Consider the following 27,144-nt stretch of genomic DNA (forward strand, 5'->3'; position numbering starts at 1 on the left):
TGTTGCTTACAAGTAAAAATCCTGTATTTTCTGCTAGAAATCACTCGGAACCCCCAAAAATGTGTGTGTGTGTCTATATTTTTTTAGCAGAGATCCTAGGGAATAAAATGGCAGTTGTTGCAATATTTTTTCACATGATATTTGTGCAGAGGTCTTTCAAACGCAATTTTTTTGGCAAAAAATACACTAATGATTTAAAAAAAAAAAAAAAAAACCTCAAACGGTGAAGTTAGCCCATTTTTTTTTTTTTTTTTTTTTTTTTTTTTTTTCGTCCAAAAGTTTGGATTACCTGTTTTTGTGTATTTAATATATATTTTTATCTAAATTATACATACAGGTGAACTGATTGGAGGTTTCTTTTGTTTAATAAATGTAAGAAATTTGCTGTATTGCTTATTACTTACTATTGCTTATTACTTAACGCGGAGGTCCACCCTAAAGTGGACCTTCTGCTCATTGGAATCCTCCCCCCCCTCCGGCGCCACAATTGGCACCTTTCAGGGGGGAGGGGGGTGCAGGTAGCTGTACAGTACAGGTATCTGCATCCACTTCCGGGATAGCTCTCTGCGTAAAGGGACGCCCCTTTCCGAAAGTCCCCCGCTGCCTGCTGGGAAACACACAGATCCCAGAGGCAGCGGGTCCATCCTTATTGCGCAGCGCGACTCGCGCATGCGCAGTAGGGAACCGGGAAATGAAGCCGAAAGGCTCCACTTCCTGATTCCCATACCCAAGATGGCGGCGGCAACACCCAAGAGATGATCGCGAGATCGGCTTCGGGTGCCGACATCACGGGCGCGCTGGACAGGTAAGTGTCACTATTTTAAAAGTCAGCAGCTGCAGTATTTGTAGCTGCTGGCTTTGAAAAAAAAAAACGCGGACTCCCTCTTTAAGGCTGCTTTCACACTGGAGCGGGCAGGCATTGCCGGTAAAATGCTGCTAGTTTTAGCGGCGCTTTACTGTCATTTTAGCGGCGCTATTCGGCTGCTAGCGGAGCTCTTATAACCCAGTTAGCAACCCAGGAAGGGGTTAAATGTGCCTGTGAAGCGCCACTGCCAAATCGCATTGCAAGCGCTTTGGCAATGGTGCCACTTCTTTGCAGGCACTTTAAAAGTGCTATTTTTAGTCCAAAAGCGCCTGAAAAACACCCCAGTGTGAAAGTTGTCTGATTTTATGAGATGGGAAATAAAAACATAAACGGCCTAACATATCGGCCATTGGCCGCTGCGATTTCTAAATATCGGCAAGAGAAAAACCCATATCAGTCGACCTCTTGTTTCCAACTGCGTGCTTGATTGCAGGGATGGTGTTCTTAGGGTCATAGTCAGCATTTTTCTTCTCCAAACACAGCAAATCCCCCCTCATCAAGAAGGCACATGTACAGTCATGCCAGTGAACATATAAATGATTCAGAGAAGGATTGGGAGAAAGTGCTATGATCAGATGAGTCCAAAATTGAGCTCTTTGGCATTAACTTTGCTTGCCGTGTTTGGGGAAATAAAAATGCTGATTATCCTAAGAACCCGATCTCTACAGACAAGCACGAAGGTGGAAACCTGATGCTTTGAGGCTGTTTCTGTGCTAAAGGTACAGGCTGACTTTGCCTCATTTAGGGGCCAATGGACGGGGCTATTGTAATATCTTGGATGAGAACCTTCTTCCCTCAGCCAGAACACGGAAGATTGTCATACTGGAAGGTCCATACACGACCAATGACCCAAAACATACGGTCAAGGCAACAAAGGAGTGGCTCAAGAAGACGCACATGAAGGTCATGAAGTGTCCTAGTCAGTTTTGGACCTTAACCACTAGCCGTCCGCCCTCCATCATATGACAGCGTGACAATGAAGCTCTTATTCTGGGCGGATGTCGTATGATGTCTTTGCCTTCCCAGGCCTCTAGGGGGAGCGCACCCGCCATGTCACTGGGCGCGTGCCCGGCGGCTGTGATGTCCATGCACCCACGATTGACTGGGTGCATGGACTGAGTAACTGAGCAAGACTGTGGACCTGTGTGTGTAAACGCACAGATCCACGTTCCGTCAGAGGATATGAGACGGATGGTGTGCGTATGTAAACACAGAAATACCTGTGCTGTCAGGGCAGAGGAGACCTATCATTTAGTTCCTACTAAATGGGGAACAAGATATGTCTCCTTCCCTAGCAAGTCACATCCCCCATACAGTAGAACATGCTGGGGGAACATAGTTAACCCCTTCCCTGCCAGTGACATTTACAGAGTAATCCGTATGGTTTTTATAGCACTGATCGCTGTATAAATGTCAATAGTCCCATGGACACACCTGGAGCCATGGTCTAGCTCAGTGGTGAGTATGGGGACCCACAACCCCCCTACCCTGTGCGTTTATAACTAATACTCTGATATATTGCTATATTTTTTTCATCCTAGGTATATTGTTACACACACACACACACACACACACACACACACACACACACACACCCACCCCTGAAGAGCAAGCTGGATCTCGTGAAACTAGTCGGGTAGTATGATGCCCGTGTACTATGACTACTACTACTACATTTATGTACCATTATTCCTTGTTTATGTATCTTTTTTAATTGGCAACTGTAGGTGTTATTTATGCATGTAAACAATTGTACTTGAATAAACCATATACTATAAATAAAGGAATAATGTGCTAGTATGCACAGCGCACTGAGCGCTAGAGGGGCAGAGCATTGAGCCAAAGATGGAAAACCTGAGCAATCGGTGGTTTTGACCGCTCAGCTCTTGGTCTAGAGGTGGCTGGGGACATATGCAGTATCGGATCGATGCTGTATTCACCTAGGTGAGCATGAATTGTGTGGGTGGTTTTTGTGTTTTTTGTTTTGTGTTTTTTGTTTTTCTAATCCCAAACTTTTCTTTTAAGCTGGCCGTGCAAGGATTTAAATTCGGCTAGTCCCTGATAATCCATTGACACTATGGTTGAACAAAAGTCAGTCTAGGGCTAGGCCTATAGCGCTTTAACAAACTAAATGTACTTCCGTTAGAGTTTTTATATTTGCTTGAGTTTTTCTGTTTTACCGCTTGTACAAATATTTATCATGGGGTAACTATTGGAAATCTTATCAAGCGGAAATACAAATTGCTCACTATAGTAATTCTTTCTACAAATGCCTTTCTCCTAAAACAAATTTTATAAGACATATATTTCGAACTTGGTGGTTTGTCTTAGCATGTCATTTTATTGTAGCCAAAGTGCTAGCTGTTTTCACAAAGCAGCAACACCACAATAATTTACACTAAGATTTCCTGGAAAGTGAAACAGCCAGTATGGGTGGGGGTGGCATGTCATGGTACTTTCCATAAAGTTGACCACAAAGATAGTTGTTTGTTCCTTTTCACATTTCTTCCCTTTAGCATGTCCACAATGCTTTTACCTACCCTTCAGTAGTCCAATGTCTGCGAGGTCTCATGCCAGTGCCTGCATCTTCTCCCAGGGTTTTTCTGGGTGCCAGGTCTTTGGCCATCTGTTACAGAAAGATTGGGAAAGGGGTTTTAACTCTTCCCTATGCTATTTAAAGCAAAAATGTTTTGGCTATACATACATTTTTGTTCTTAATAAAATATCTCCAAAAAGGCAGTGTTGAGAATGCCCTTTACATTGGTGATTGGGGAGAATGCCCCTTACATGGGTTTAGTGGGAAAAATGCTTCTGTTAGACTGCTAAAATGATCACCGGTGTCACGCTTTTGGCTCTGCTAAAGGACATTGGACCCAGAACTATGCAGGTACCATCCGATATGAGGTCAGCTACAGCGCAAACTTGTGGCTACTTGAGTAGAATCCAAGGGCTCCTCCAAAACATGACTGATTTTAATTAGCTCATGCATTTCTGTGCTATGCTGTCATTCTGATGCTTCCAGGAGTGGTCTTGCTCAAGGTTAAAGTGTCTGTAAAGATAGGTGTAGGGTGGTTTGTGTGTGGGGGTTTTTTTTAAATTTTTTATCCATGCATGAGGGTAAAAAGCTTTCTGGGTAAAGCTTCACTTTAGGGACAGCACCCTCCAATTTCTTTACTTCAGGGGTTTGCAAACTTGATATGCAATGTATAGTGTCTTGTGTATATACAGTACTTTAAATTTAGTAGTAATATTTTTTCCTTAATATTTTTTTTATTTTTGTAGCACAAAAAGGCCCATTCATATGGGGTGAAGAGTATAGGAGTATACAACTATTGGGAGTATCCCTATGCTGGCATCCTATGTGTTTTGGGAAGCACTCAAACCCACATGACCTATTGGGACACAGCGGATGTGCGTCCCATTCATTTCTTTTGTGTCCTAATAGAAATGAATAGGACACGGGTGTAAGTGACAGCTGTGTATCCCCATGCCAGTAAAAGGCCCTTTGCTGGAAACCTATTTCTGCACCCCGTGTGAATGGGGCCTATATATAGAATGCAAAATAGTATTTTTAATATTTCAATTTCCTGCCTGCATATGTAGTCCTGAGCTCCTTTTTTATATTGAATTGCTTTGTCAAAAAAGAACCTGTATTCAAAGAGAAATGGCTGAAGCTCATATTGCACTCGTAGCTCAATGAATTCTAGAACTGACTTTCCTCCGTGCCTATTACAGGTGCATATGGAGCTTTGTTTAAAGCGGAGCTCCACCCTAAAGTGGAGCTTCCACTCATTGGAACCCTCCCCCCTCCAGAGCCGCAATTGGCACCTTTCAGGGGGGAGGGGGGTGCAGGTACCTGTACAGTACAGGTATCTGCACCCACTTCCGGAATAGATATCTGCAGAAGGTACGCCCCTTTCCGCAGAATCTACGCCTCTTTCCGAAGGTCCTCCGCTGTCTGCTGGGAAACACATGGATCCCAGAGACAGCGGGGACCATCCTTATTGTGCAGCACGACTCGCGCATGCGCAATAGGGAACCGGGAAATGAAGCCGCAGGCTCCACTTCCTGATTCCCATACCCAAGATGGCGGCAGCAGCACCCGAGAGACTATCGAGAGATCGGCTTCGGGTGCCGACATCGCAGGCGCACTGGGCGGGTAAGTGTCATTATTTTAAAAGTCAGCAGCTGCAGTATTTGTAGCTGCTGGCTTTAAAAAAAAACAAAAAAAAAAAAACGGCAGACTCCCGCTTTAAGCCCTGGTTCACATTGCTACAGATTAAAAATCGTGCAAGTTCAGCTGAAATCTCATTACAACTATATATTTAGAAATTGTGGTGGTAGATATATAATGCCAATTTGCACAAGTGCTTTTACACTGAGGCGATGCGCTGGCAGGACGTTAAAGTCCTGCAAGCAGCATGTTTAGAGCGGTGTATGCCGCTTCTCCACCACTCCTGCCCATGGAATTGAATGGGCACCACTGCTGAAAGGCATGCAATGCTATTTGGCAGCGGTGCTTCACGGGCACATTTAACCTCTTCCTCGGCCACTAGCCTGGCTATAAGTGCCCCGCTAGCAGCCGAATAGTGCCTCTAAAATGACGGTAAGGCGCCGCTAAAACTAGCAGCGTTTTACCGTCAATGCCTGCCCGCTCCAGTGTGAAAGCAGCCTTAAAGAGGAAGTAAACCCTGATGAGTTTACTTCCTCTTTGATTCCCTGCAAAGGCAAAGCATAATGGACTACTATGCATCGCATAGTAGTCCATTATGTCTCACTTACCTGACACAGGAGCCAGCGAAGTCGCCGCTGTCCCCTGTAGTCCGCCGCATCCATCTTCTTGGTGGGGTCTCGCAGCTCCGCCGCTGTCATTCGGCGAAGCCGCGATGACGTCACTCCCGCGCATGCGCACGGTAGCCAACACGCGCGGCAGCTCCGTCATTGAGAATGCTGCGCTCAGTGCGCCTGCGTGCCACTGTCTACGGTGCATGCGCCGTAGACAGCGGTGCCTGTTTTCGGGCAAATATCTCCTAAACCATATAGGTTTGGAGATATTTCTTGGACCTACAGGTAAGCCTTAATCTAGGCTTACCTGTAGGTCAAAGTGGTTTGTAAGGGTTTACAACCACTTTAAGTCATAAGTGATACAGCAAATTTCTTACATTTAAACATTTATTAAACAAAACAAACCTCCAATCAGTTCACTTGTATGTATAATTTGGATAAAAAATAAAAAGCCATATATTAAATACACAAAAACAGGTCATCAAAACTTTTGGATGAAAAAAATGGGCTAACTTTACTGTTTTAGAGTCGTTGGGTTTATTTATTATTTTTTCAAGTCATTAGTGTCTTTTTTTCCCAAAAAAATTGCATTTTGAAAGACCTCTGCGCAAATGCCGTGTGACATAAAATATTGCAACAACCGCTATTTTATTCCCTAGGATCTCTGCTCAAAAATATATAGAATTTTTGGGGGTTCTAAGTGATTTTCTAGCAGAAAATACAGGATTTTTACTTGTAAGCAACAAGTGTCAGAAAAGATATAGTTAAACTGAGAACTCCTACACACAAAGCTCAGTTCATTGAAGAAGAAACATTGTATCTCTTTGATCTTTTCTTGGCAGAGAGGAAACAAGTGCATCACTGAAGACTTAGGGAAATTGCATTGACTTCTATTACAGAAGTCATTTGCAAGTCGGGCTGAAGATATATCAGCTTTATTATCAGCACAATCGGCTGATGCCAATTAAACGCCAAATATAGGCCGATATATCGGTCGACCCGGCAGTGCTCTCCGACTTCTGTGTGGGTTCCTGCACAGATGTCTATACAAGTTGTCCCCCTAAAGTATTAAAGGAACTACTTTTAGGAATCTATGTGGCGCCATTGCCGGTGTCTTGTCATATAATGTCCTCCATCCGATAGTGTCCGCTGCGTACTGCGCATGCGCAGTACAGAGCAACACAGATTCCGAAAATTGGCGAGGATTAACACCGCCTGCGCCGTGAGTCCAGGTTCTAGCCCCACTATCCAAGTGAACATAGAGTAGGAATAAAAAAGAGCCGAGCGCAGCGAGGCCGAGCCCGAAGCATGGCGAGCGAAGGGGCCCTCTAATATTCACAGCCCTATGTCCGCTTCGATGGTGGGGCTACCACCTCCACTCATGGCGCAGGCGCCGTGAAGCTTCGGAGATTTTCTGAAGCTTCGTCTGCTCCGTACTACACATGCGCAGTACGGCCCGGACACTATTTGGCCGGACATTATACGGCAGAACACCGGCAATATTTTACATGCCTAATCGGACCAATGTGAACCTAGGCTAAAGCTGAGCTCCAAGTAACCTTAAAACTTTCTCTTGCAAGTGAGGCTGATTAACTGATAGACAATGAATGGCCTGTCCAGCCCTATAATAAACTTGTCATGAGGAAAACGTGGAGGGTGCTTAATTGTACATAATTTTTTGCCTTTAAGTCCCCTTAACCACTTTACGACTGCACGACAATGTACGTGCATTTTTTTTGAAGCAGCTGCTGCCACAACAGAGATACATCTCTTGTGTACGATAATGGTAGTCTCCGTTATCGGCAGCGGGAGAGGTGCCACCCCCCCCCCCCCCCCCCCCGCCGCTCTCCCATGCCCTCCGACGCTTACCGGAGCAGTCGGTATAGACGGAGGGGATCGGGTCCTGTCTGTGCCTGGGTATAGAGATGAATGAGGCTAAGATGGCCCCCACTTGTCTCTATACCATAGGAGGGCGGAAGCGACCTCAAAACATCACTTCCGTCCATACCTCCTTAACTTGATGCTGACCGCCGGCTGTCAAATGACGGCCAGGCGGTGCACCTATTGCGGCGGGAGGCCGTCATATGACGGCCTCCCATTTAAACAGGGAATGCGCGCGATCGTACGCACGCATCCCTGTTTCTTCGGTGGCGGCGTGTCACGGAGACACCGCTCGCCACCGAAGGGGGTGAACAGCCATTGGTTATGGCTGTTTACCACGTGATCGGCCGTGATGAAGTCACGGCCGATCACAGATGGTCACACCCCCACTGTGCACGGCGCATGCGCGCAATCGTGAGCACGCTGCGCGTGCACGTCGGTGGCGGCGTGTTCCCCGGGAACACTGCTCGTCACCGACGCTGGTAAACAGCCGTTTACCCACGTGATCGGCTGTGATCCTTTCACAGCCGATCACTAAAATGTAAACAAACCGCGGTAACGAGATGTTACCGGGTTCTCCTCCTAACACACCGATCGTGTGTGAGGAGGAGATTGCGGTAACATCTCGTTACCGCCTACAGTGTACACCAACACACACTGATTGCCCCCCCCCCCCCCCCCATAAAGAGTACCTGTCAATCGCAGTCCATCAGAGTACCTGTCAATCGCAGTCCATCAGAGTACCTGTCAATCGCAGTCCATCAGAGTACCTGTCAATCGCAGTCCATCAGAGTACCTGTCAATCGCAGTCCATCAGAGTACCTGTCAATCGCAGTCCATCAGAGTACCTGTCAATCGCAGTCCATCAGAGTACCTGTCAATCGCGGTCCATCAGGGTACCAGAGTACCTGTCGCGGCCCATCAGGGTACCCGAGTACCTATTTTGCAGCCCATGTCTCATAGAATCTACGTTGGGATGTTTGCTTTCCAAAATGGAGTAATTTTGTGGGTAATTTCACTGTCCTGGTGGTCCAGTACCTTCAAAAGTGTGATGGGTAGGAATGAAATGAGATGTCATTTATGCTCCTAGAACGCCTGAACGTACTACTTCAATGTTCGGCCTCTCTATGTGACCAGGCTGTGTAAAAGTCCTACACATGTGGTATCGCCATACTCTGGAGGAGTAGCAGAATGCATTTTGGGGTGTAATTTTTGCTATTTGTTAGAAATATCTTATAAATTGACAATTTTGTGTAAAAAAAAAAAAATAAATAATAAAATAAAATGCATTTCAATTTTTTTCCACATATTCCAAACACTTCTGGAAAAAAATTAACCATTCAAAAGACTCATTATGCCTCACAGATTATACGTTGGGGTGTTTGCTTTCCAAAATGGGGTCATTTTATGGGAAATTCCATTGTCCTGGTACTCCAGGGCCTTCAAAAGTGTAATGGGTGGTTGAGAATTTAGATGCGTCATTTTTGCTCGTAGAACGTCTGAAGGTACTACATCAATGTTGGTGCTCTGTATGTAGCCAGGCTGTGTAAAAGTGTCACACATGTGGTATCACCATACTCGGGAAGAGTAGCAGAATGTATTTTGGGGTGTAATTTGTTGTATGCATATGCTGTGTGTGAGAAATAACCTGATTAATATGACAATTTTGTAAAAAAATAAAATAATAAAGTCATTTCGCAAAGAATTGTGGGAAAAAATGACAACTTAAAAAAACTCATCATGCTACTTACTTAATACCTTGGAATGTCTACTTTCTAAAAAGGGGTAATTTGCGGGGTATTTGTACTTTCCTGACTTGTTAGTGTCTCAAGAAATGAGATACACCTGATGTATGTGATCAATTTTCAGTGATTGGCACCATAGTTTGTAGACTCTATAACTTTCACAAAGACCAAATAATATATACTAATTTGGGTTATTTTTACCAAAGATATGTAGCAGTATAAATTTTGGCCAAAATGTATCAAGAAAAATTACTAATTAGCAAAAATTTATGACAGGAACAAAGAAAAAGGCATTTTTTTTTCACAAAATTTACGTTTTATTTTATTTATAGCACAAAAAATAAAAAACCCACTAGTGATTAAATACCACTAAAAGAAAGCTCTATTTGTGTGGAAAAAGACGCTTTTCATATGGATACAGTGTTGGATGACCGAGTAATTGTCATTCAAACTGAGAGCGCTGAAAGCTGAAAATTGGTCTGGTCAGGAAGGGGGCTGCACTGTACTGAGGTGGTTAAAGGCACATATTTTTTTTTTTTTTATTTTTTTTTTATGATTTTTTTATTTTTTTTTTATTGCATTTAAGTCCAAATATGAGATCTGAGGACTTTTTGACCCCAGATCTCATATTTAAGAGGACCTGTCATGCTTTTTTTCTATTACAAGGGATGTTTACATTCCTTGTAATAGGAATAAAAGTGATGATAGATAGATATAAAAAAATTTTTTAAACTGTGTAAAAATAAATTTAAAATGATAGATTTTTTATTTTTTTTTTAAACGCCCCGTCCCAATGAGCTCGCGTGCAGAAGAGAACGCATATGTGAGTAGCGCCCGCATATGAGAACGGTAGTCAAACCACACATGTGGGTTATCGCCATGATCGGTAGAGCAATAATTCTACCACTCTGTAACGCAAAACACGCAACCTGTAGAATTTTTTTAAATGTCATTATGGAGATTTTTGAGGGTAAAAGTTTGCGCCATTCCACGAGTGGGCACAATTTTGAAGCGTGACATGTTGGGTATCAATTTACTTGGCGTAGCATTATCTTTCACAATCTAAAAAAAAAAAAAAAAAAAATGGGCTAATTTTACTGTTGTCTTAAATTTTTTATTTTTTTTTTTATTCAAAAAAGTGCATTTTTTTTCCCCAAAAAAAGTGTGCTTGTAAGACCGCTGCGCAAATACGGTGTGAAAACAAGTATTGCAATGACCGCCATTTTGTTCTCAATTCCATTCTGTTAGAAAAAAATCCAATATATGTTTGGGGGTCTAAGTAAGTAATTTTCTAGCAAAAAAAAAAAAAACTGTTTTAAACATGTAAACACGGAGTCTGAAAAAGAGGCCTACATATAAATGCCCATCAATGTAGCCTTGTCAGTGTCATTTTCAGCCTTGTCAGTTTTATTTTCAGGTTTCATTTTTAAAAATGGCGCCGCCGATATGTCCTGTGTATCTCGGCGGCACTCGGTAGCAGCTTTTGGCCCTTCTCGTCAGCTTTCGGCCATTCTCGCCGGCCGAAAGCCGCCGAGAAGGCCCGAAGGTGGCTGAAAGCTACCCAGAGGCTCCAAAAAGGTGTGGGATCGGCGTATAACATGCACCTGCAATTTTCCCCTGATTTTAAGGGGAAAAAAGGTGCGTGTTATACTCAGATGAATACGGTAATATGGGCTCCCAGCTGTGTGTTTTTTTTTTTTTTTTTTTTTTTTTTTTTTATATAATTTCAACTGTAATAACCGAACCAACTGCCTTGTTATCCCCCTGCAGGCCTGGCTGCTCCAAATGTCTGGTGCCCTGTTCTTTCTTGGTTCACTGACCACCCCTCTATCTTCAAATGCGGGGCATCATGGGGATCCCCCCCCTTTTCCATTAGTTATACACAAGATATTGATTTGATTGAGATTTTTCTTCTATTTGCATTTTTTTTTTAACCACATCAGCCCCGGAAGAATTTAACCCCTTCCTGAGCAGAGCACTTTTTTGCGATTCGGCACTGCATCACTTTAGCTGACAATTGCGTGGTCGCGTGTCGTTGTACCCAAACAAAATTGATGTCCTTCCCCCCACCCCACAAATAGAGCTTTCTTTTGGTGGTATTTGATCTCCTCTGCGGTTTTCATTTTTGCACTGTAAACAAAAACGGAGCAATAATTTATTTTAAAACACATTTTTTTACTTTTTGCTATAATAAATATCCCCCAAAAATATATATAAAAAAACTATAAAATTGCATTGATTACTGTAAAAATGTCACTGGCAGTGAAGGGGTTAACCACTAGGGCAGGGCTCGACAAAACCCGGGCGCCCGGTCGCATTTGCGACTAGAATTCCAGACCTGGCGCCTGGGGCAGCACAGCTGGGGGTATGCTGTCTCCGTGGCCCCCCCCGGCGCGATCGCGTCGGGCCGCGCCGCCGCCGGCCGGTAATTTAGCCCCCGGCTTTGAGGCCTTCTACGATCCTATGGTTCCTTCTGTAATCTGGCGCCCTCTTGTGGTGGCCGTTGGAATTACAACCAGCAATGCTAATGGATGTAATGCTAATTTTCCCTGTCTGCCAGCCTATCTTTCTTCCCTTTACTCAGAACCCCTAAAAATTATATATATATTTTATTCTAACACCCTAGAGAATAAAATGGTGGTCGTTGCAATACTGTTTGTCACACCGTATTTGCACAGCGGACTTACAAGCGCACTTTTTTGGGGAAAATGTATTTAATAAAAAAAAAAAAAAATAAGACAGTAAAGTTAGCCCAATTTTTTTTAATATTGTGAAAGATAATGTTGCGTCGAGTAAATCGATACCAAACATGTCATGCTTCAAAATTGCGCCCGCTCATCGAATGGCGACAAACTTTTACCCTTTAAAATCTCCATAGGCGACATTTAAAAAATTCTACAGGTTGCACTTTTTAAGTTACAGAGGAGGTCTGGGGCTAGAATTATTGCTCTCACTCTACCGATCGCAGCGATACCTCACATGTGTGGTTTGAACACCGCTTTCATATATGCGTTCGCTTCTGCACGCAAGCTTGGCGGGACAGGGCGCGTTTAAAATATTTTTTTTTTATTTTAACTTTTATTTTTATTTTTTTCACTGTTCTTTAAAAAAAAAAAAAAAAAATGTGTGTCACTTTTGTTCCTATTACAAGGAATGTAAAAATCCCTTGTAATAGAAAAAAGCATGACAGGTCCTCTTGTATATGAGATCTGGGGTCAGAGAGACCTCACATCTCATATTTACACTAAAATGCAATTTAAAAAAAAAAATTGTCATTTGAAAAAAAAAAATAAAATGTCCCTCTAAGAGCTATGGGGGGCAATGACTTGGAGACAGGTGGGGGGCTTGGGGCTATCTTCCCCTCACTTGTCTCCATGTCAGGCCAGGGACAGGTCCGGATCGCCATCACGGACCCGGCTCCTAACTTTTTTAGCTGGCTCCTAGATTCCAAGCAAATTTGTCAACCCCTGCACTAGGGGGTGCTTCAGAGGTTAACTGTGTTCCCTGGAAGGTGTTTCTTACTGAAGGCGGAGGGGACTGAATATAGAAAGTGATGGATAGTGGTTCCTAGCTAATAGGAACACACGATCTGTCAGAACAGGGAAGTGTGTGTGTGTTTACACACACTCGTTCCTGTTCTGTCTCTCCTGCCCACGATCGCTTGTAGCCGGCGGTCATCACGTCGGCCACGTGCACTGGCACCCCTTTTGTGCAGCGGGTGCGTGTGCCCGCTATCTTGATCCCGCGAGCCGACGTATAGCCAACGGCTCGCGCCGGGGAGCCAACCTGCCGTAGTATAACTGCGTGGTTAAACGCCAAACGGTTAAATTGATAAAAATTCCTAAAATATATATATATATATATATATATATATATATATATATATATATATATATATATATATATATATATATATATATATATATATATATATATATATATATATATATATATATATATATATATATATATATATATATATATATATATATATATATTATAAAAAATTTCTTTAAAGCATTCTTACTCTACAGCATTTCTTCACACCTGCCTAAAGCTTCTGAACAGTACTGTATATAAGATGAATATAGTGTGCTCCTATGATACTTTGTTTAGTATACTGTATTATGTGAATAAAAATTCTAGAGCTGGTTACATTAAATGGACTTGTGTGTGTGGATAGAGATAGATATTCATTCACAATAGCAAGAGGTCAGATTACACAGACTGTTCACAGCATAGTAGAAAGTTAGTTAGGGAAAACAGAAGTCGTTTTTGACACTTGACTTTCTAGCTGCAATTAGTCTTTCAAAGGCATTCCACTTACTTTTTAATTTTTTTTTTTTTTTTTTTTTTTTTTTCCTCTAGGTTTTTTTTCTGCTGGAACTTATTCTATAATGCAGGAAGGCCGACCACAGGAGGTAAGCGTCAGTGTCTTGAGTTATGCTGGTGCAGTGCATGCTCCCTCATTAAAAAAACTTGTAAGAAATGTACGATTCACAGGGCCGAGCTAAAATGGCAGTGCTATTAGGGCTTATGGAACTATACAGTGGGCAAGGCTGATTTGAAGATGAGCAATTTCCTTTGGCGTGTGGTCATGCCATGGAATTTGAGAAGCACTTGGGTATCTCATTATGGTATGCTATAGTTTCTTAGGCTGCTTTCACAAGGAGGGGCTTTACAGGTGCTATAGCGCTAAAAATAGTGCCACTCTCACTCCAGTGTGAAAGCCCGATCACTTTCACACTGGAGCGCTGCGCTGGCAGGATGCCTAAAAGTCTTGCAAGCTGCATCTTTGCAGCGCTGTAGGAGCAGTGTATACACCACTCCTAAAGTGCCCCTACCCACTGAAATCGATGGGCAGTGCCTGCATAGCGCATCGGCACTTTGCGGTTGATTTTGACCCTTTTTTTGACCGCTATCGGGGGTTAAAAGCGATCTGCTAGCAGCCGAAAACCTCTGCAAAAATGAGGGTGAAGCCACCAATGCCCCAGTCTGGAAGTAGCCTGAAAGGCCCCCCACCTGGCCTTGCAGTAAAAGTCAGAAGTTTGCTCATTAGCCTGGGGATCTCCTGTGGGGGAGCAGGAGTGCGTTTCCCAGGTGTATAACTCTAATAGGTTTACTTAAAGGGGTCCTTCAGTCATTTTTTGTTTTTTCAACTTTTGATCTATTACATTTTCTGCCTTTGTTTTAAATTTGGATAGTATAACTTTTCTGCTGGTAAATACCTTATACAGCCCACTTCCTGTTTCTTGTCTGGTAAAAAGCCTAGGCTTATGTCATCCTGCACAGAGTTTGCCAGGAAGCAAGGAGAGATGAGTAATAAGAGGGTCAATGAGGGCTGCAGAGCTGGAGGTGGGTTTGTGTAAATCTAGGAAGTGAACTGGCAGCAGCTTCAGCTGGCCACAGTTAAAATGTTTGCAGCCAGACTCGTGGGGAATTTCTGCAGCATATTTTGGCGCGTACAGAATCGCAGCATATATAAAATAATAAGAAAAGTGGTTGGAGGGAAGCTTCAGAATGGCAAAGATGCTTTTATTACAAATGATGTGAGCAGACTGCAGTTCCTCTTTAAATTCTGACTTCACTAAAAATGAATGATATGGGCATCTAGTAATGAAGCAAAATGCTCTCATTTGTGCACTTTTACGTGTCTTGTGTGGAAAATCTTAAGGATGATCTATTCTTTACTGCCAAGCATGGCTGCCATTGCATGCCCAAGAATGCTCTGGAAAGCAAATTTAATTTTGCTGCTGGAGAGCTCTTCTCACCTCTTGTACTTCAAAAAACACAGTGGGATCTCTATTCACCAAAGAATATTGCATGCCATATTTGGATCTCGTGACTCATTTGACCCAAATATCTCATGCATTATTGAAACGGTGAATTCCCTTTTTTACTGCAAAAATAATAAACACACAGTAAATGCCACATAAACTGACATTAAAATTAATTCACAAAAATGAATAGATTTGTTTAATAAGGAGCTGGCGCCTGCCAATGTCCTAGCAACCATGACTCCTTCCTGCTGTTGGGGTATTCCCTGTTGAAAGGGGTGACATATAAACCAAAAAAAAAGTTGTGCACTGTACTATACCATACCAGCACATTATCTGAGTATGCAGCATGGCAGGCCAGATGGAGGAGGGGTGTGCATAAGCATATCGGGCCATATGCCTTCAACGTGGTGGGGGTGCATTGCCAGGGCGGGGGGGGCCTCGCAAAGCACCATGACGTGCTGATGAGAGCAAGGGCCACCAAATAACATAACTTGAATATACACTGCTATTTCCAGTATCCCAAAGAAAAGTCATATACTTAACTCTGGCCACAGCTTATTAGCAGCTTAGTCACTACACCACCTGTGGGTGAGATATTATTACACATGTATGGGGGACATTTGTCATAAATCAGTAATAATCACAACTGATGTACCAATACTCATTCACCCAAAAATGCATCTCTCGCTCTCTCGCTCTCTCGCTCTCTCGCTCTCTCGCTCTCTCGCTCTCTCGCTCTCTCGCTCTCTCGCTCTCTCGCTCTCTCGCTCTCTCGCTCTCTTTTTTTTTTTTTTTTTTTTTTTTTGTCTCCTAAAGTACATCTATTGTCAATCATGATGAACCCCCCCCCCCCAACCGAGGCAGGGTTGACTATGTCATCAGTGGACGGGGCCACCTGTGACATCATTGACCATAAAGGGTCACATCCGTATTTGGTCAGTGAAGTTGCCAGGTGTCCTCGCCTCGTCGTCATGGCATTGACCAAACATGGATGCGTCCATGCATAAATGGGATCATGGGGCTTCCATATTATGACAGCCAGGGTCCAACCAGCAGTCCAGAGCTGACTTGTCACATTTAGCAGTCGTAGGAATGCCACTGCTAAATGTTTTTTTTGTAAGGTGGCACAGTGGTGTAGTGGTTAACACTCACCTAGCAGTAAAAAGGGTCGCTGGTTCGAATCCCAACCACGACACTACCTGCCTGGAGTTTGCATGTTCTCCCTGTGCCTGCGTGGGTTTCCTCTGGCCACTCTGGTTTCCTCCCACACTCCAAAGACATGCAGGTAGGTAAATTGGCCCTAGTATATGAATGGGGACCTTAGATTGTGGGCTCCTTGAGTGTAGGGACCAATGTGAGTGTGCAATGTACAGGGATAGGGACAATTGTAGACACTCGCTCAGGTTGAACTGGATGGACTGGTGTCTTTATTCAACCTTACTATCTATGAAAGGTGTAAAAAACTGACATTAAATACCAAAAAAAATAATGAACTTCCGAAGTTTTTTTCTTTATTTTCTAATTGATGATTCTTTTAGTTAATTACTGCATAAATATATGTGTTGAAATTTAACATGCAATTAAAAAATGTAATAACACCTTGAATACTACAAGTTAAATAAATTTTTTTTTTTGTATTTAACTCAATTTAGAGTTTTTAAATTGCATCTTCCTGAGTTAAATACCACATGTGTGATTTTAACGCAGATACTCATGCAGTAATTAACATGCAATGGGAGGGAAAAATGTAAATATGCAAATTAGAGCGGCGTTAGGACTCTTACCCCACCCCAAGAGGTGCCAAATGTGGCACTGGAGGGGGTGGGGGAGGCAGATAAGTGGAGCTTCCACTTTTGGTTGAAACACTGCTTTAAATACTATATGAGCTTATTTTTTATTTTTTTTCTAACTCCTGTAGTAATTACCGTGTTTTTTGATTTATTTAATGGCATGTTCCTGAGTTCAGTACCACATGAGTTATTTTAATGGAGATACTAATGCGGTTTTTAACTCTTACTGCATTGGGCCCAGTATCTTACACTAGATGTTTCAGTGACCTATGTTTATGATAACCAGCTATGCTTTTACTTTTAAGTAATGGTTTTGTTCCTGACATCGTCCATGTTTGAAGTTTTATAGCTGAATAAATTGGTAATGATCTTTTATGTTTGCAGGTTGGTACACAACCAATGGCAGAATCTGGTGCATCAGAGGATGGCCCTGCTGATTCTTCTGAATCCCCACACATCTGTAAGTAGTAAGATAATTCTATTAATAAATGAAGAAATCCCAAATGAGTGGACCTGTGAGGAAAGCAATAAGGAATCTACTATTGCTGACTTGTTTTTAAAAGGTTCAGACTCTGTGGCTGTTGTGACGTTGGCTTCACTACCTCGGAGTCCTCGACCTGGAAAATAAATGAGAATATTTTGGACATTTGGCTGCATGCTTGCACCAGCACAATAACTCACTAAGCATCTTTAAAGGACCACTATGGTCATACTTGTAGTTTTTGTTTTTCAGCCATAATGCAAAGGAGTCTTTGCAAGAAACAAACCTTTCACCAATGTTTCCTATGTTTTATACTTGGAATATATTCACAAGAAGCAAGTACGGGAAAAATAGTTTTTTTGCTTGTTATGAGATGTCAGGAGGCAATATGCATATTTATAGGAAGTCCACAATGGCAGCTCTTGCTATGCTTTACATTTCCTCAATATTAACAACTTTTTTTTTTTTTTTTTTTTTTTTTTTTAAACCTTGTGCATGTAAATCAGGGGCAGAGAGGGGTACCTACTAGATAGTGACACTGTGGGAGAGATTTAATAATACTAATGCACTCAGAATCTGGTGCAGCTGTGCATGGTTGCTAATCAAATTTTTAACTTCAGCTTGTTCAATTAAGCGTTGACAATTAAAACCTGGAAGCTGATTGGTTTCTCTGCAGAGCTGCACCAGATGATGGCAATGTAACCCTGAAACGGCTTGCATGTCTGAGCAGGAAGAAGCCAAGCTAAAAGGGTGGCAGGGGGATGCAGGATGAGAAGCTTGAAACTTGGTCACATTCCTTATCTCCCCCCCCCCCCCCTTACACTTGCCTGAATCACTGGGTTGTTCTCCTAGGAACATATGGTTATCGTTTGATTTTTAGCATGGCTGACACAGCCTCGTCGTCCAATCACAATGTTGTTTTTTTTTTTGTTTGTTTGTTTTTAGAGGTATCTGTGAATGGAACACTACAAGCCCCATTTGCCCCTGTGACAGAGACTCGTATATTTCAATAGAGCACAAGTACACTGATGTTAACACACTTCACTGTATTCAATTCCAGTCCTCGAGGTGCACCAACAGGTCATGTTTTCAGGATTTTCCCTCAGATGAAACGTCTGTGGTAATTACTAAGGCAGTGAAACTGATGTAATCGCCTGTGCAAAATAATGGTAAGCCTGAAAATATGACCTGTTGCTGCGCCTTGAAGACTGGAATTGAGAAACACCGCTGTAGTCTGTTTATTATATTCCTCCAGCCCCATATTGGTAGGTCCATGCCTCTGTTCAAACCTAGGGTTTGTGGAAATTTATGCAGTAGCTTTAGCGTTGAACCCACAATGCTCTGATCTTGTTTGCACGCCAATGTGGGGGAAAAAAGCACTTTTTTTTTTTTTTTTTTTTATCAGTGTGTTACTATTAAAGGAAGAAAAAACTAGATGTGATTTATCCTTCTTTGTTTTTTTTTTTTTTTTTCCCAAAAAAAAACCGATTGCATCAAATCCAAATATGCAAATAAACCATTCATACCCAAATGCAACAATTTTTTAAGTAATAAAAATTCATAAATGTGGAAAAAAAATAAAATAAAATCTATGAATTACGTACTACACCATTTTAAATGCATAGATGAAACCTAAATTAATGTTTTGGCTATAAGTGAAAAAGTCCAACCAAAGATTCAAAGTCCAAAATTTTTCCAAAGACAAACTCATTACCAAAGATGCAAGAGCTCTAAACTATATAAGACATAATCCCAGCTTGAATGGAATAAGCCTATGATTTCTGCAGCAATAGCTTGGGTTAAGCAACTCCCACCACTAGATGGCTAAAATACTATCCCAAGGGCCCAGTTGATGGGGATATACAGAGTGTGTGTGTGTGTGTGTGTGTGTGTGTGTGTGTGTGTGTGCTCAGATTTTTATTAGCCATTTGCTTATTCTACCAAATCTATTTTGTTTTTACTCATTTTGTTTTTCTCATTCTTGCCTAGCGGATGCTGATGCTTTTAGGATTCTGTGGGAGATGAAAATGAAGAAAAGACAGAAATGTCCATCACTTCCAGAAACTGTGACAGAACTTTGTACAGAGGATGGAAGTAAAGTGTATATTGTAGGCACTGCTCACTTTAGTGACAGCAGCAAGCAAGATGTGGTAAAGGTAATAGCCGAGGCCAGCCTTAAAACTGTTGGCCCATATGTAGATTTATTAGGACCATATTTCAGTTTACGTTTAACCACTTGCAGACCGGAAGATTTTCCCCCTTTTAATGACCAGGCCATTTTTTTGTGATGCGGCACTGCGCCGCTTTAACTGACAATTGCGCATTTGTGCGACGCCATAACCGAACAAGATTGACGTGTGTTTTTTTTTTTTCCCCCCCCCCACAATAGCTTTCTTTTAGTGGTATTTGATCCCCTCTGCGGTTTTTATTCTCTCATTTGTCATAAATCAGTAATATTCACAACTGATGTACCAATACTCATTCACCCAAAAATGCAAGACCTCTCTCTCTCTCTCTCTCTCTCTCTCTCTCTCTCTCTCTCTCTCTCTCTCTCTCTCTCTCTCTCTCTCTCTCTCTCTCTCTCTCTCTCTCTCTCTCTCTCTCTCTCTCTCTCGAAGGGGTTAACACTAGGGGGCGATCAGGGGGTTAAATGTGTTCCCTTGGTTGTTTAACTGGGGGGGGGAGGGACAGACTGTCTCTTCTCTCCTGTCAGAACTGGAACACCCTCCCCCCCCACGTTCTTTCTTGTGCTCGCGGGTGGCTGGCGGATACCTGCTATCGCCCCTAAAGGCACCAAACAAACGCCTACTGTAATTTACAGGATCATGCCGACCTGCCGCAGTATAATGAAGGCGTCTGGTCAGCAAATGGTTAGGGAACAAACCTGTAGTTGGAAGATATTCAGAACATTTTGGGTTGTCCTCAGAAAACTAATATAAGGGAAATCTTCCAATGGGGACACCAGCTCTGGTTACCTGAGTATTGCCAAGGGACACCCTTTAATTTGCAGGGATTTCTTTTCATTTCCTGTTCTGGCTATGTGACAGGAAGTGAAGGTAAATCTCCCCAATAGAGCACAGATGGCAAAAAATAAATAAACCAACAAGGATTATAACCCTCTTACTCTATCCAAAGACAAAAAATCGTTTTGCCTACAGTTCTACTTTCACCTTTCACACGAGGCGGATTCGCCCAGCCGGAGATCGCTCCATTGATCCCCCACTGAGCAGGCGGATGACAGGACTGTGTACTCACTGTGCAGGGTTGGACCTGTTGGAGCCCGCTGTTCTCTATGGGAAGATCGGATGAAAACGGGCAGCGTAGCGTGTAAGTTTTTTCCTCCGATCTGCTGGACGGATTGGCGAATGAATCTTGTCGGATTGGATGGCAGGCTGGTGTCGGCAGACACATCTCTGCTGACATCTGCCTATCCATACAAGTCAATTTGTGGCCCTGCTCACATCCTGAAAAGGACAGGTGGATCTTTGTGGGCTGATTGTGTGAAAGGGGCCCGAGTGTGAATTCTACACAAGATTGTATGAAACTTTAGGTATTACTATACAAAGACTTACATTTCTCTTTCAGACCATTCAGGAATTACAGCCTGATGTTGTTGTGGTTGAGCTGTGCCAATATAGAGTATCTATGCTGAAGATGGATGAAGAGACATTATTGAAAGAAGCCAAAGAAATTAATTTTGAGAAGCTTCACCAAGCTATTAAACAGGTATCCTTCTTTTTTTTTTTTTTTTTTTTTTTTTAATCTTACTCATTCTGAATTTTGTTATAGTATTTGTCTCTTTGATCACCAGTGTCTATGAGAGGTCATGTACATCTCAAAATGTTTCACAGTAAAGTATGCCTGAAACCCCTTGATTACAACTCAGGAAATGCTTTCCTTTAGAAATCCTACGAAAACAGATTACCTTAAATGCATTTATATATGCAGTAATATCTTTTTGGACTAGTTTATTTCCCTTCCTTTTTTTTCTGTGGCAAACGTCTTTGAAAAATCACATTCAGCAGCTATTAACCTGTACTAGCAGCCCTGAGTCATGTTCTGAATTGGAAAGTAGAGACCGGTTTGCGTAAGAAGGCTGATTCAAGATAGTGATGCAGACATAGCTGCAAGTACCAATGACTAGTGTGTAGTGTGGAAGGAGCTGTTGCTGTTGTTTTTTTTTTTTTTTTTTTTTTTTCTTCTTCTTTCCTGGTAAACTCAATGAGGATTAGTCGGCCATCTCCTAACAGATTAGCCATACTAAATTACTAAAACTGTGCTAGCTGCTATCATTTTAAGAATAATATTTTTTCAAGATGTATAACTTGCTAGATGTTTGTCTCTTTTTACCTCTACTAACTTGTAGTTTTGTATGGATTCTCCAGTCTTAAACAAAGTTCTTAATGAACTCTCTGTACAATCCTATACACCTTTTAAAGGATAAGTTCACCTTTTTTGTGTAGCATACTCCTGCAGCCACTAGGCAATCTGAGCCCTCTGTGACAGCAGTATGGGAAGAAGTTCCCCAACCAGCTGTCACTTTTTGAAAAAAGTACTATGAATCAATTGATTACAAGTACTGACAGCCTTTGCAGCTATTGGCTTGTAGCCCTCAATGAACTACCACGGCACTGCTGAGCGCTCTGGTAGTTTGATACTTTCTGTCAGTGTGAAACTGCCTGCATGTACGATGTACAGGCAGGCGGCTTACTCTGACAATCTGCAGGAGTACTGCATGGCACCAGGGATTCACTGATCACCAGTGCAATGCTTTTCGGGCTTTTAATTTTAACTGATCCTGTAAATATTTCTAGAAAACTTTTTTGCAAAAAAAAAAAAACTTGATTCTTGCTTCAACTATATTGCAATACATTGTCAACTGTGTCAAAGTAATTGCTCTCTGGCAAGCACCTACTCTACTGTGCAAAAGATGCTCTAATCTCGGGCTGATAAGCTTGCCTGTGAGGATTTGCAGCCCAATGCTTTTGCCCCGGATTTAAAAGCTCCTATCAATATGGAACGCTTGACTGTAAAACTAGAGTATCAGCCCATTTCTTTTACAGGTGATGTTTCTGATCTTAGGTCCTTAAAAGATCCTAATGCCACCAAGACTTTCCCATTGCACCTGTTTTTCTAACTCTCTCTCTAGGGAGATTGGAATTACCCCGACAAGCTGTTTGCTTCCTCCAAATGCTTTATTGGCTTTATACCCTCTTAGGGAAGATTTTGTACACAAATGGCCTATCCCCACTGGGAATCTAGCAGATTTCTGCTTTAGCAAGGTGCTTATTAGTCCAGTACAAGATGCACCTGTTTTTAAGGACCCAACTGATAAGCTGTTAAAAGCCCAAGAGAAATCACTGATGGGTCCTACTCTTCACTGCCTCCTGGCTGTGACTTCACTTTGTTTTAAACCATGGATGACTAGCCAAAAGCCCTTTATAAGGTCTCGCCATTCGAAGTAGCCATTTCGTTTTTAGCATTGTAGTAATCGTAGATCTAGAATTGTCCTCTGTTTCCATGACCATTCCCTTTAGAGTAATCAACCATGAAGCATGATGGTAAATTTTTGGTTGACACAGAAGATCCTGACAAAGCACGGGAGTGTGCCAGGAATCTTAATAGGTCCGCATACCAAATTTACGAGGTCCAGTCCTGAGCAACGAAGAGCACTAGAGTGCCCTCCATCTTGATTATACAAAGCAAATGGGGAATAGGTTTTAGAACTGGGCTGGATTACTAATGACCTGACTTGCTCTAAAACGAGTTCTATGGTCACTGCATACTTTTGTTTTTGTGTTTTTTTTTTTTTTTTGTTTTTTTTTTTTTTTCAATTAAAGGGGCGGTATCTGGCACACTATCAGTAACCAGACCACAGTTAGTATATAGGCTATCAATACATGGATTAGGATCTGTGAAAAATCCAAGTGTGCATGACTCGTGCCTTCTAATGCTGCGTACACACGATCGGACTATCTGGTGGACTCTGGACGACTCTGGACTCACAATCCGCCCGTGTGTGGGCTCCGGACTTTTTATTTCCAAAAGTCTGGCGGACTTAGAAGTTTTGACTCAAAATTGTCCGCTGGACTCGGCAGTCCGGCGGACAATCCGCCCATCTGTGTGCTAGTCCACCAGACATTTGAAATGAACGGACTTGCCCACGTGGAGAAAAGTCGGTTCATTTTGAACATGGCTCCAGGTAGATGGGACTAGGGAAGGAAGTCAATGTCGCCGCCTCTATTAGCGAGATTGACACTTCGCTGGCCCTGTCACCTGGTATAGATTTAAAGAGGAACCGAAAAAAATGGCGTGGGGGGGGGTCCCCCCAAAGTCCGTAGCAGACTGTTATCCGAGCACGCAGACCGATCAGGAAAGGGGGTGAGGACGAGCGAGTGCCCCCCCTCCTGAGCCATACCAGGCCGCGTGCCCTCAACATTTGGTGGGTGCTTTGGGGAAGGGGGGCCCTGTGGCCCCCCCACCCCAAAGCACCTTGTCCCTTGACCGTTGGTTGTCGGGGTCTGCGGGCGGGGGGGCTTATCGGAATTCGGGAGCCCCCTTTAATAAGGGGGCCCCCAGATACTGGCCCCCCACCCTATGTGAAGGAGTATGGGGTACAATGTACCCCTACCCATTCCCCGGTTGAAAAAAAGTGTAAATTAAAAAAAAAAAATAAATAAGAAAAAAACACAAGTCTTCGGGGTCTTGTCCCGCTCTTCGGTTCTTCTTGCCGGGCCTCCGCTATCTTCTTGTAGCTCTTTTACTAGCGTTGGCCTGGTCTTCTGTCGCTGCCGTCGCCTTCTTCTGTTCGTCTTCTTCCTTGCGATGTTGACACAACGCTCTCTGGTCGCAATGGCAGGGACCCGTTGTGAGGCGACTTGTATAGGGATAAGGGGAGGGGTCACCGGGTGATGTCAGTCCCAGAGGATGCTGGGACTGTGGCATAAGGGGCGGAGTCACCATGTGACATCAGCCAGTGACCCCACCCCTTGTCCCTATAGAAGTCGCCGCACAATGCGTCCCTGCCATTGCGGAGGCCCGGCAAGAAGAAGCGAAGAGTGGAAGATAGCGGAGGAGTCAGGTGAGAAGATCCCCCCCCCCCCCCCCCAAGACAGAAGAAAAGACCACTGGAGCTGTCTAATGAATTATTTTAAAAACTTTTGTGTTTTTTAAATTTATTTTTTATTTACACTTTTTTTCACCAGGTGAATGGGTAGGGGTACATCTTATCCCATACTCATTCACATAGGGTGGGGGACCGGTATCTGGGGGCCCCCTTATTAAAGGGAGCTCCCGGATTCCGATACCCCCCCCCCCCCCCCGCCTGCAGACCCCGACAACCAATGGCCAGGGTTGTCAGGAAGAGGCCCTTGTCCTCAAAAACATGGGGACAAGGTGCTTTGGGGTGGGGGGCTGCAGGGCCACCCTTTCCCCCAAAGCACCCCCTATGTTGAGGGCACACGGCCTGGTATGGCTCACTTCCTTCGCTAGTCCCGGCTACCTGGAGCCAAGTTGAAAATGAACGGACTTTCCCCCAGTGTGTGGGCAAGTCCGTTCATTTCAAAAGTCAGGTGGACTCCCGCCATAGTCCAGCGGATTGTCCGCTGGAAAAGTCCACTCGTTAGGAAAGTCCGGCGGACCTCCGCTGCACATACCGGCGGGTTGTCTGCTGGGCTAAGTCCGCCGGATAGTCCGATTGTATGTACGCGGCATAAATGTAGCGTAAAAGTACTGATTTTGTTAAACAACAAAGCGGCAACTCGCAACAATAGGAATGAAAAGCACTTCTTTAGGTAACACCACTGTGGTGAGCCTGTCTGGTCCCGCTGTGGTGGATTCAGAACAAAGCCCTTGGCTGTGCTGGTGGCTCTCGGCACTTCCTGGTAGGTATGGGCTTCCTGGGGAGACGGGAGTGATGTCTGCACTGAAAGAGGAAGCAGTGGGCATGGTACGCATTCTGCGTATGCTTTCTCCTTATTCAGGCTACCACCCACCGCTTCCTAATTCGGTGCTGATATCACTGTTGCCACTCTGTTGCACACAAAGTGGCACATTAATTGTGACGTGAAAGGAAAAGGATAAATGCATTTTTATGTTATTTGTAAAAAAAAAAGTGTGGCATGCATTTGTATTCATTCCTCCTGAGTTCAATACTTTGTAGAACCACCTTTTGCTGCAATTACAGCTGCAAGTATTTTTGGGTATGTCGGCTTTGCGCATCTAGAATACAAAATCGCTCAAGCTCTGTCAGATTGGTTGGAGAGCGCCTGAACAGTAATTTTCAAATCTTGCCACAGATTCTCAATTGGATTTAGGTCTGGACTTGGAGTCATTCCATAACACATGAATATGCTTTGATCTAAACCATTCCATTGTAGCTCTGGCTTTATGTTTAGGGTCATTGTCCTGCTGGAAGGTGAACCTCTGTCCCAGTCTCAAGTCTTTTGCAGACTCTAACAGGTTTTCTTCTAAGATTGCCCTGTATTTGGCTCCATCCATCTTCCCATCAACTTCCCCACAACATGATGCTGCCACCACCATGTTTCATGGTGGGGATGGTTTGTTCAGGGTGATGTGCAGTGTTCATTTTCTGCCACACATAGCATTTTTTCTTTTAGGTCAAAAAGTTATATGTTGGTCTCATCTGACCAGAGCACCTTCTTCTACATGTTTGCTGTCTCCCCCACATGGCTGCTCGCAAACTGCAAATGGGACTTCTTATGGCTTTCTTTCAACAATGGCTTTCCGCTTGCCACTCTTCCATAAAGGCCAGATTTGTGGAGTGCACGACTAATAGTTGTCCTGTGGACAGGATCTCCCACCTGAGCTGTGGATCTCTGCAGCTCCTCCAGAGTTTCCATGGGCCTCTTGGCTGCTCTCCTTGCCCAGCCTGTCAGTTTAGGTGGACGGCCATGTCTTGGTAGGTTTATAGTTGTGCCATACTCTCCAGTTTTTGGCTAATGGATTGAACAGTTCTCTGTGAGATGTTCAACGCTTGGGATATTTGTTTATAACCTAAACCTGCTTTAAACGTCTCCAACTTTATCCCTGAACTGTCTGGTGTGTTCCTCTGCCTTCATGATGCTGTTTGTTTACTAAAGTTCTTTAACAAACCACCTGAGGGCTTCACAGAACAGCTTATCGGATATATATATATATTACAGTTATACAGTGCCTTGCGAAAGTATTCGGCCCCCTTGAACTTTTCAACCTTTTGCCACATTTCAGGCTTAAAACATAAAGATATAACATTTTTATTTTTTGTGAAGAATCACCAACAAGTGGGACACAATTGTGAAGTGGAACGAAATCTATTGGATTTCTGAAACATTTTTTAACTAATAAAAAAATGAAAAGTGGGGCATGCAAAATTATTCGGCCCCCTTGCGTTTCTACTTTGTAGAGCCACCTTTTGCTGCGATTACAGCTGCAAGTCGCCTTGGGGTATGTCTCTATCAGTTTTGCACATCGAGAGACTGAAATTCCTGCCCATTCTTCCTTGCAAAACAGCTCGAGCTCAGTGAGATTGGATGGAGAGCGTTTGTGAACAGCAGTTTTCAGCTCTTTCCACAGATTCTCGATTGGATTCAGGTCTGGACTTTGACTTGGCCATTCTAACACCTGGATACGTTAATTTGTGAACCATTCCTTTGTAGATTTTGCTGTATGTTTGGGATCATTGTCTTGTTGGAAGATAAATCTCTGTTCCAGTTTCAGGTCTTTTGCAGACTCCAACAGGTTTTCATCCAGAATGGTCCTGTATTTGGCTGCATCCACCTTCCCCTCAATTTTAACCATCTTCCCTGTCCCTGCTGAA

General features: G+C 43.1%; 1 protein-coding gene across 4 annotated transcripts in view; it reads left to right on the forward strand.

Moving 5' to 3' along the window:
- The window catches only part of TRABD (TraB domain containing), a 103,587-nt gene that overhangs the window by 39,292 nt on the left and 37,151 nt on the right, over positions 1-27,144 (forward strand). For all 4 annotated transcript variants that reach the window (XM_077472113.1, XM_077472112.1, XM_077472114.1 and 1 more), the window contains exons 2-5: positions 13,645-13,697; positions 17,231-17,306; positions 19,317-19,483; positions 20,913-21,053. In XM_077472113.1, coding sequence (XP_077328239.1) covers positions 13,674-13,697; positions 17,231-17,306; positions 19,317-19,483; positions 20,913-21,053 — 408 coding nt within the window. In that variant the 5' untranslated portion in view covers positions 13,645-13,673. The remainder of the gene's footprint in view (positions 1-13,644; positions 13,698-17,230; positions 17,307-19,316; positions 19,484-20,912; positions 21,054-27,144) is intronic.

Source organism: Lithobates pipiens, unplaced genomic scaffold (genome assembly GCF_037356315.1).
Source record: "Lithobates pipiens isolate NorthernLeopardFrog02 unplaced genomic scaffold, aLitPip1_a1.2 Scaffold_8, whole genome shotgun sequence".
Lineage (NCBI taxonomy): Eukaryota > Metazoa > Chordata > Amphibia > Anura > Ranidae > Lithobates > Lithobates pipiens.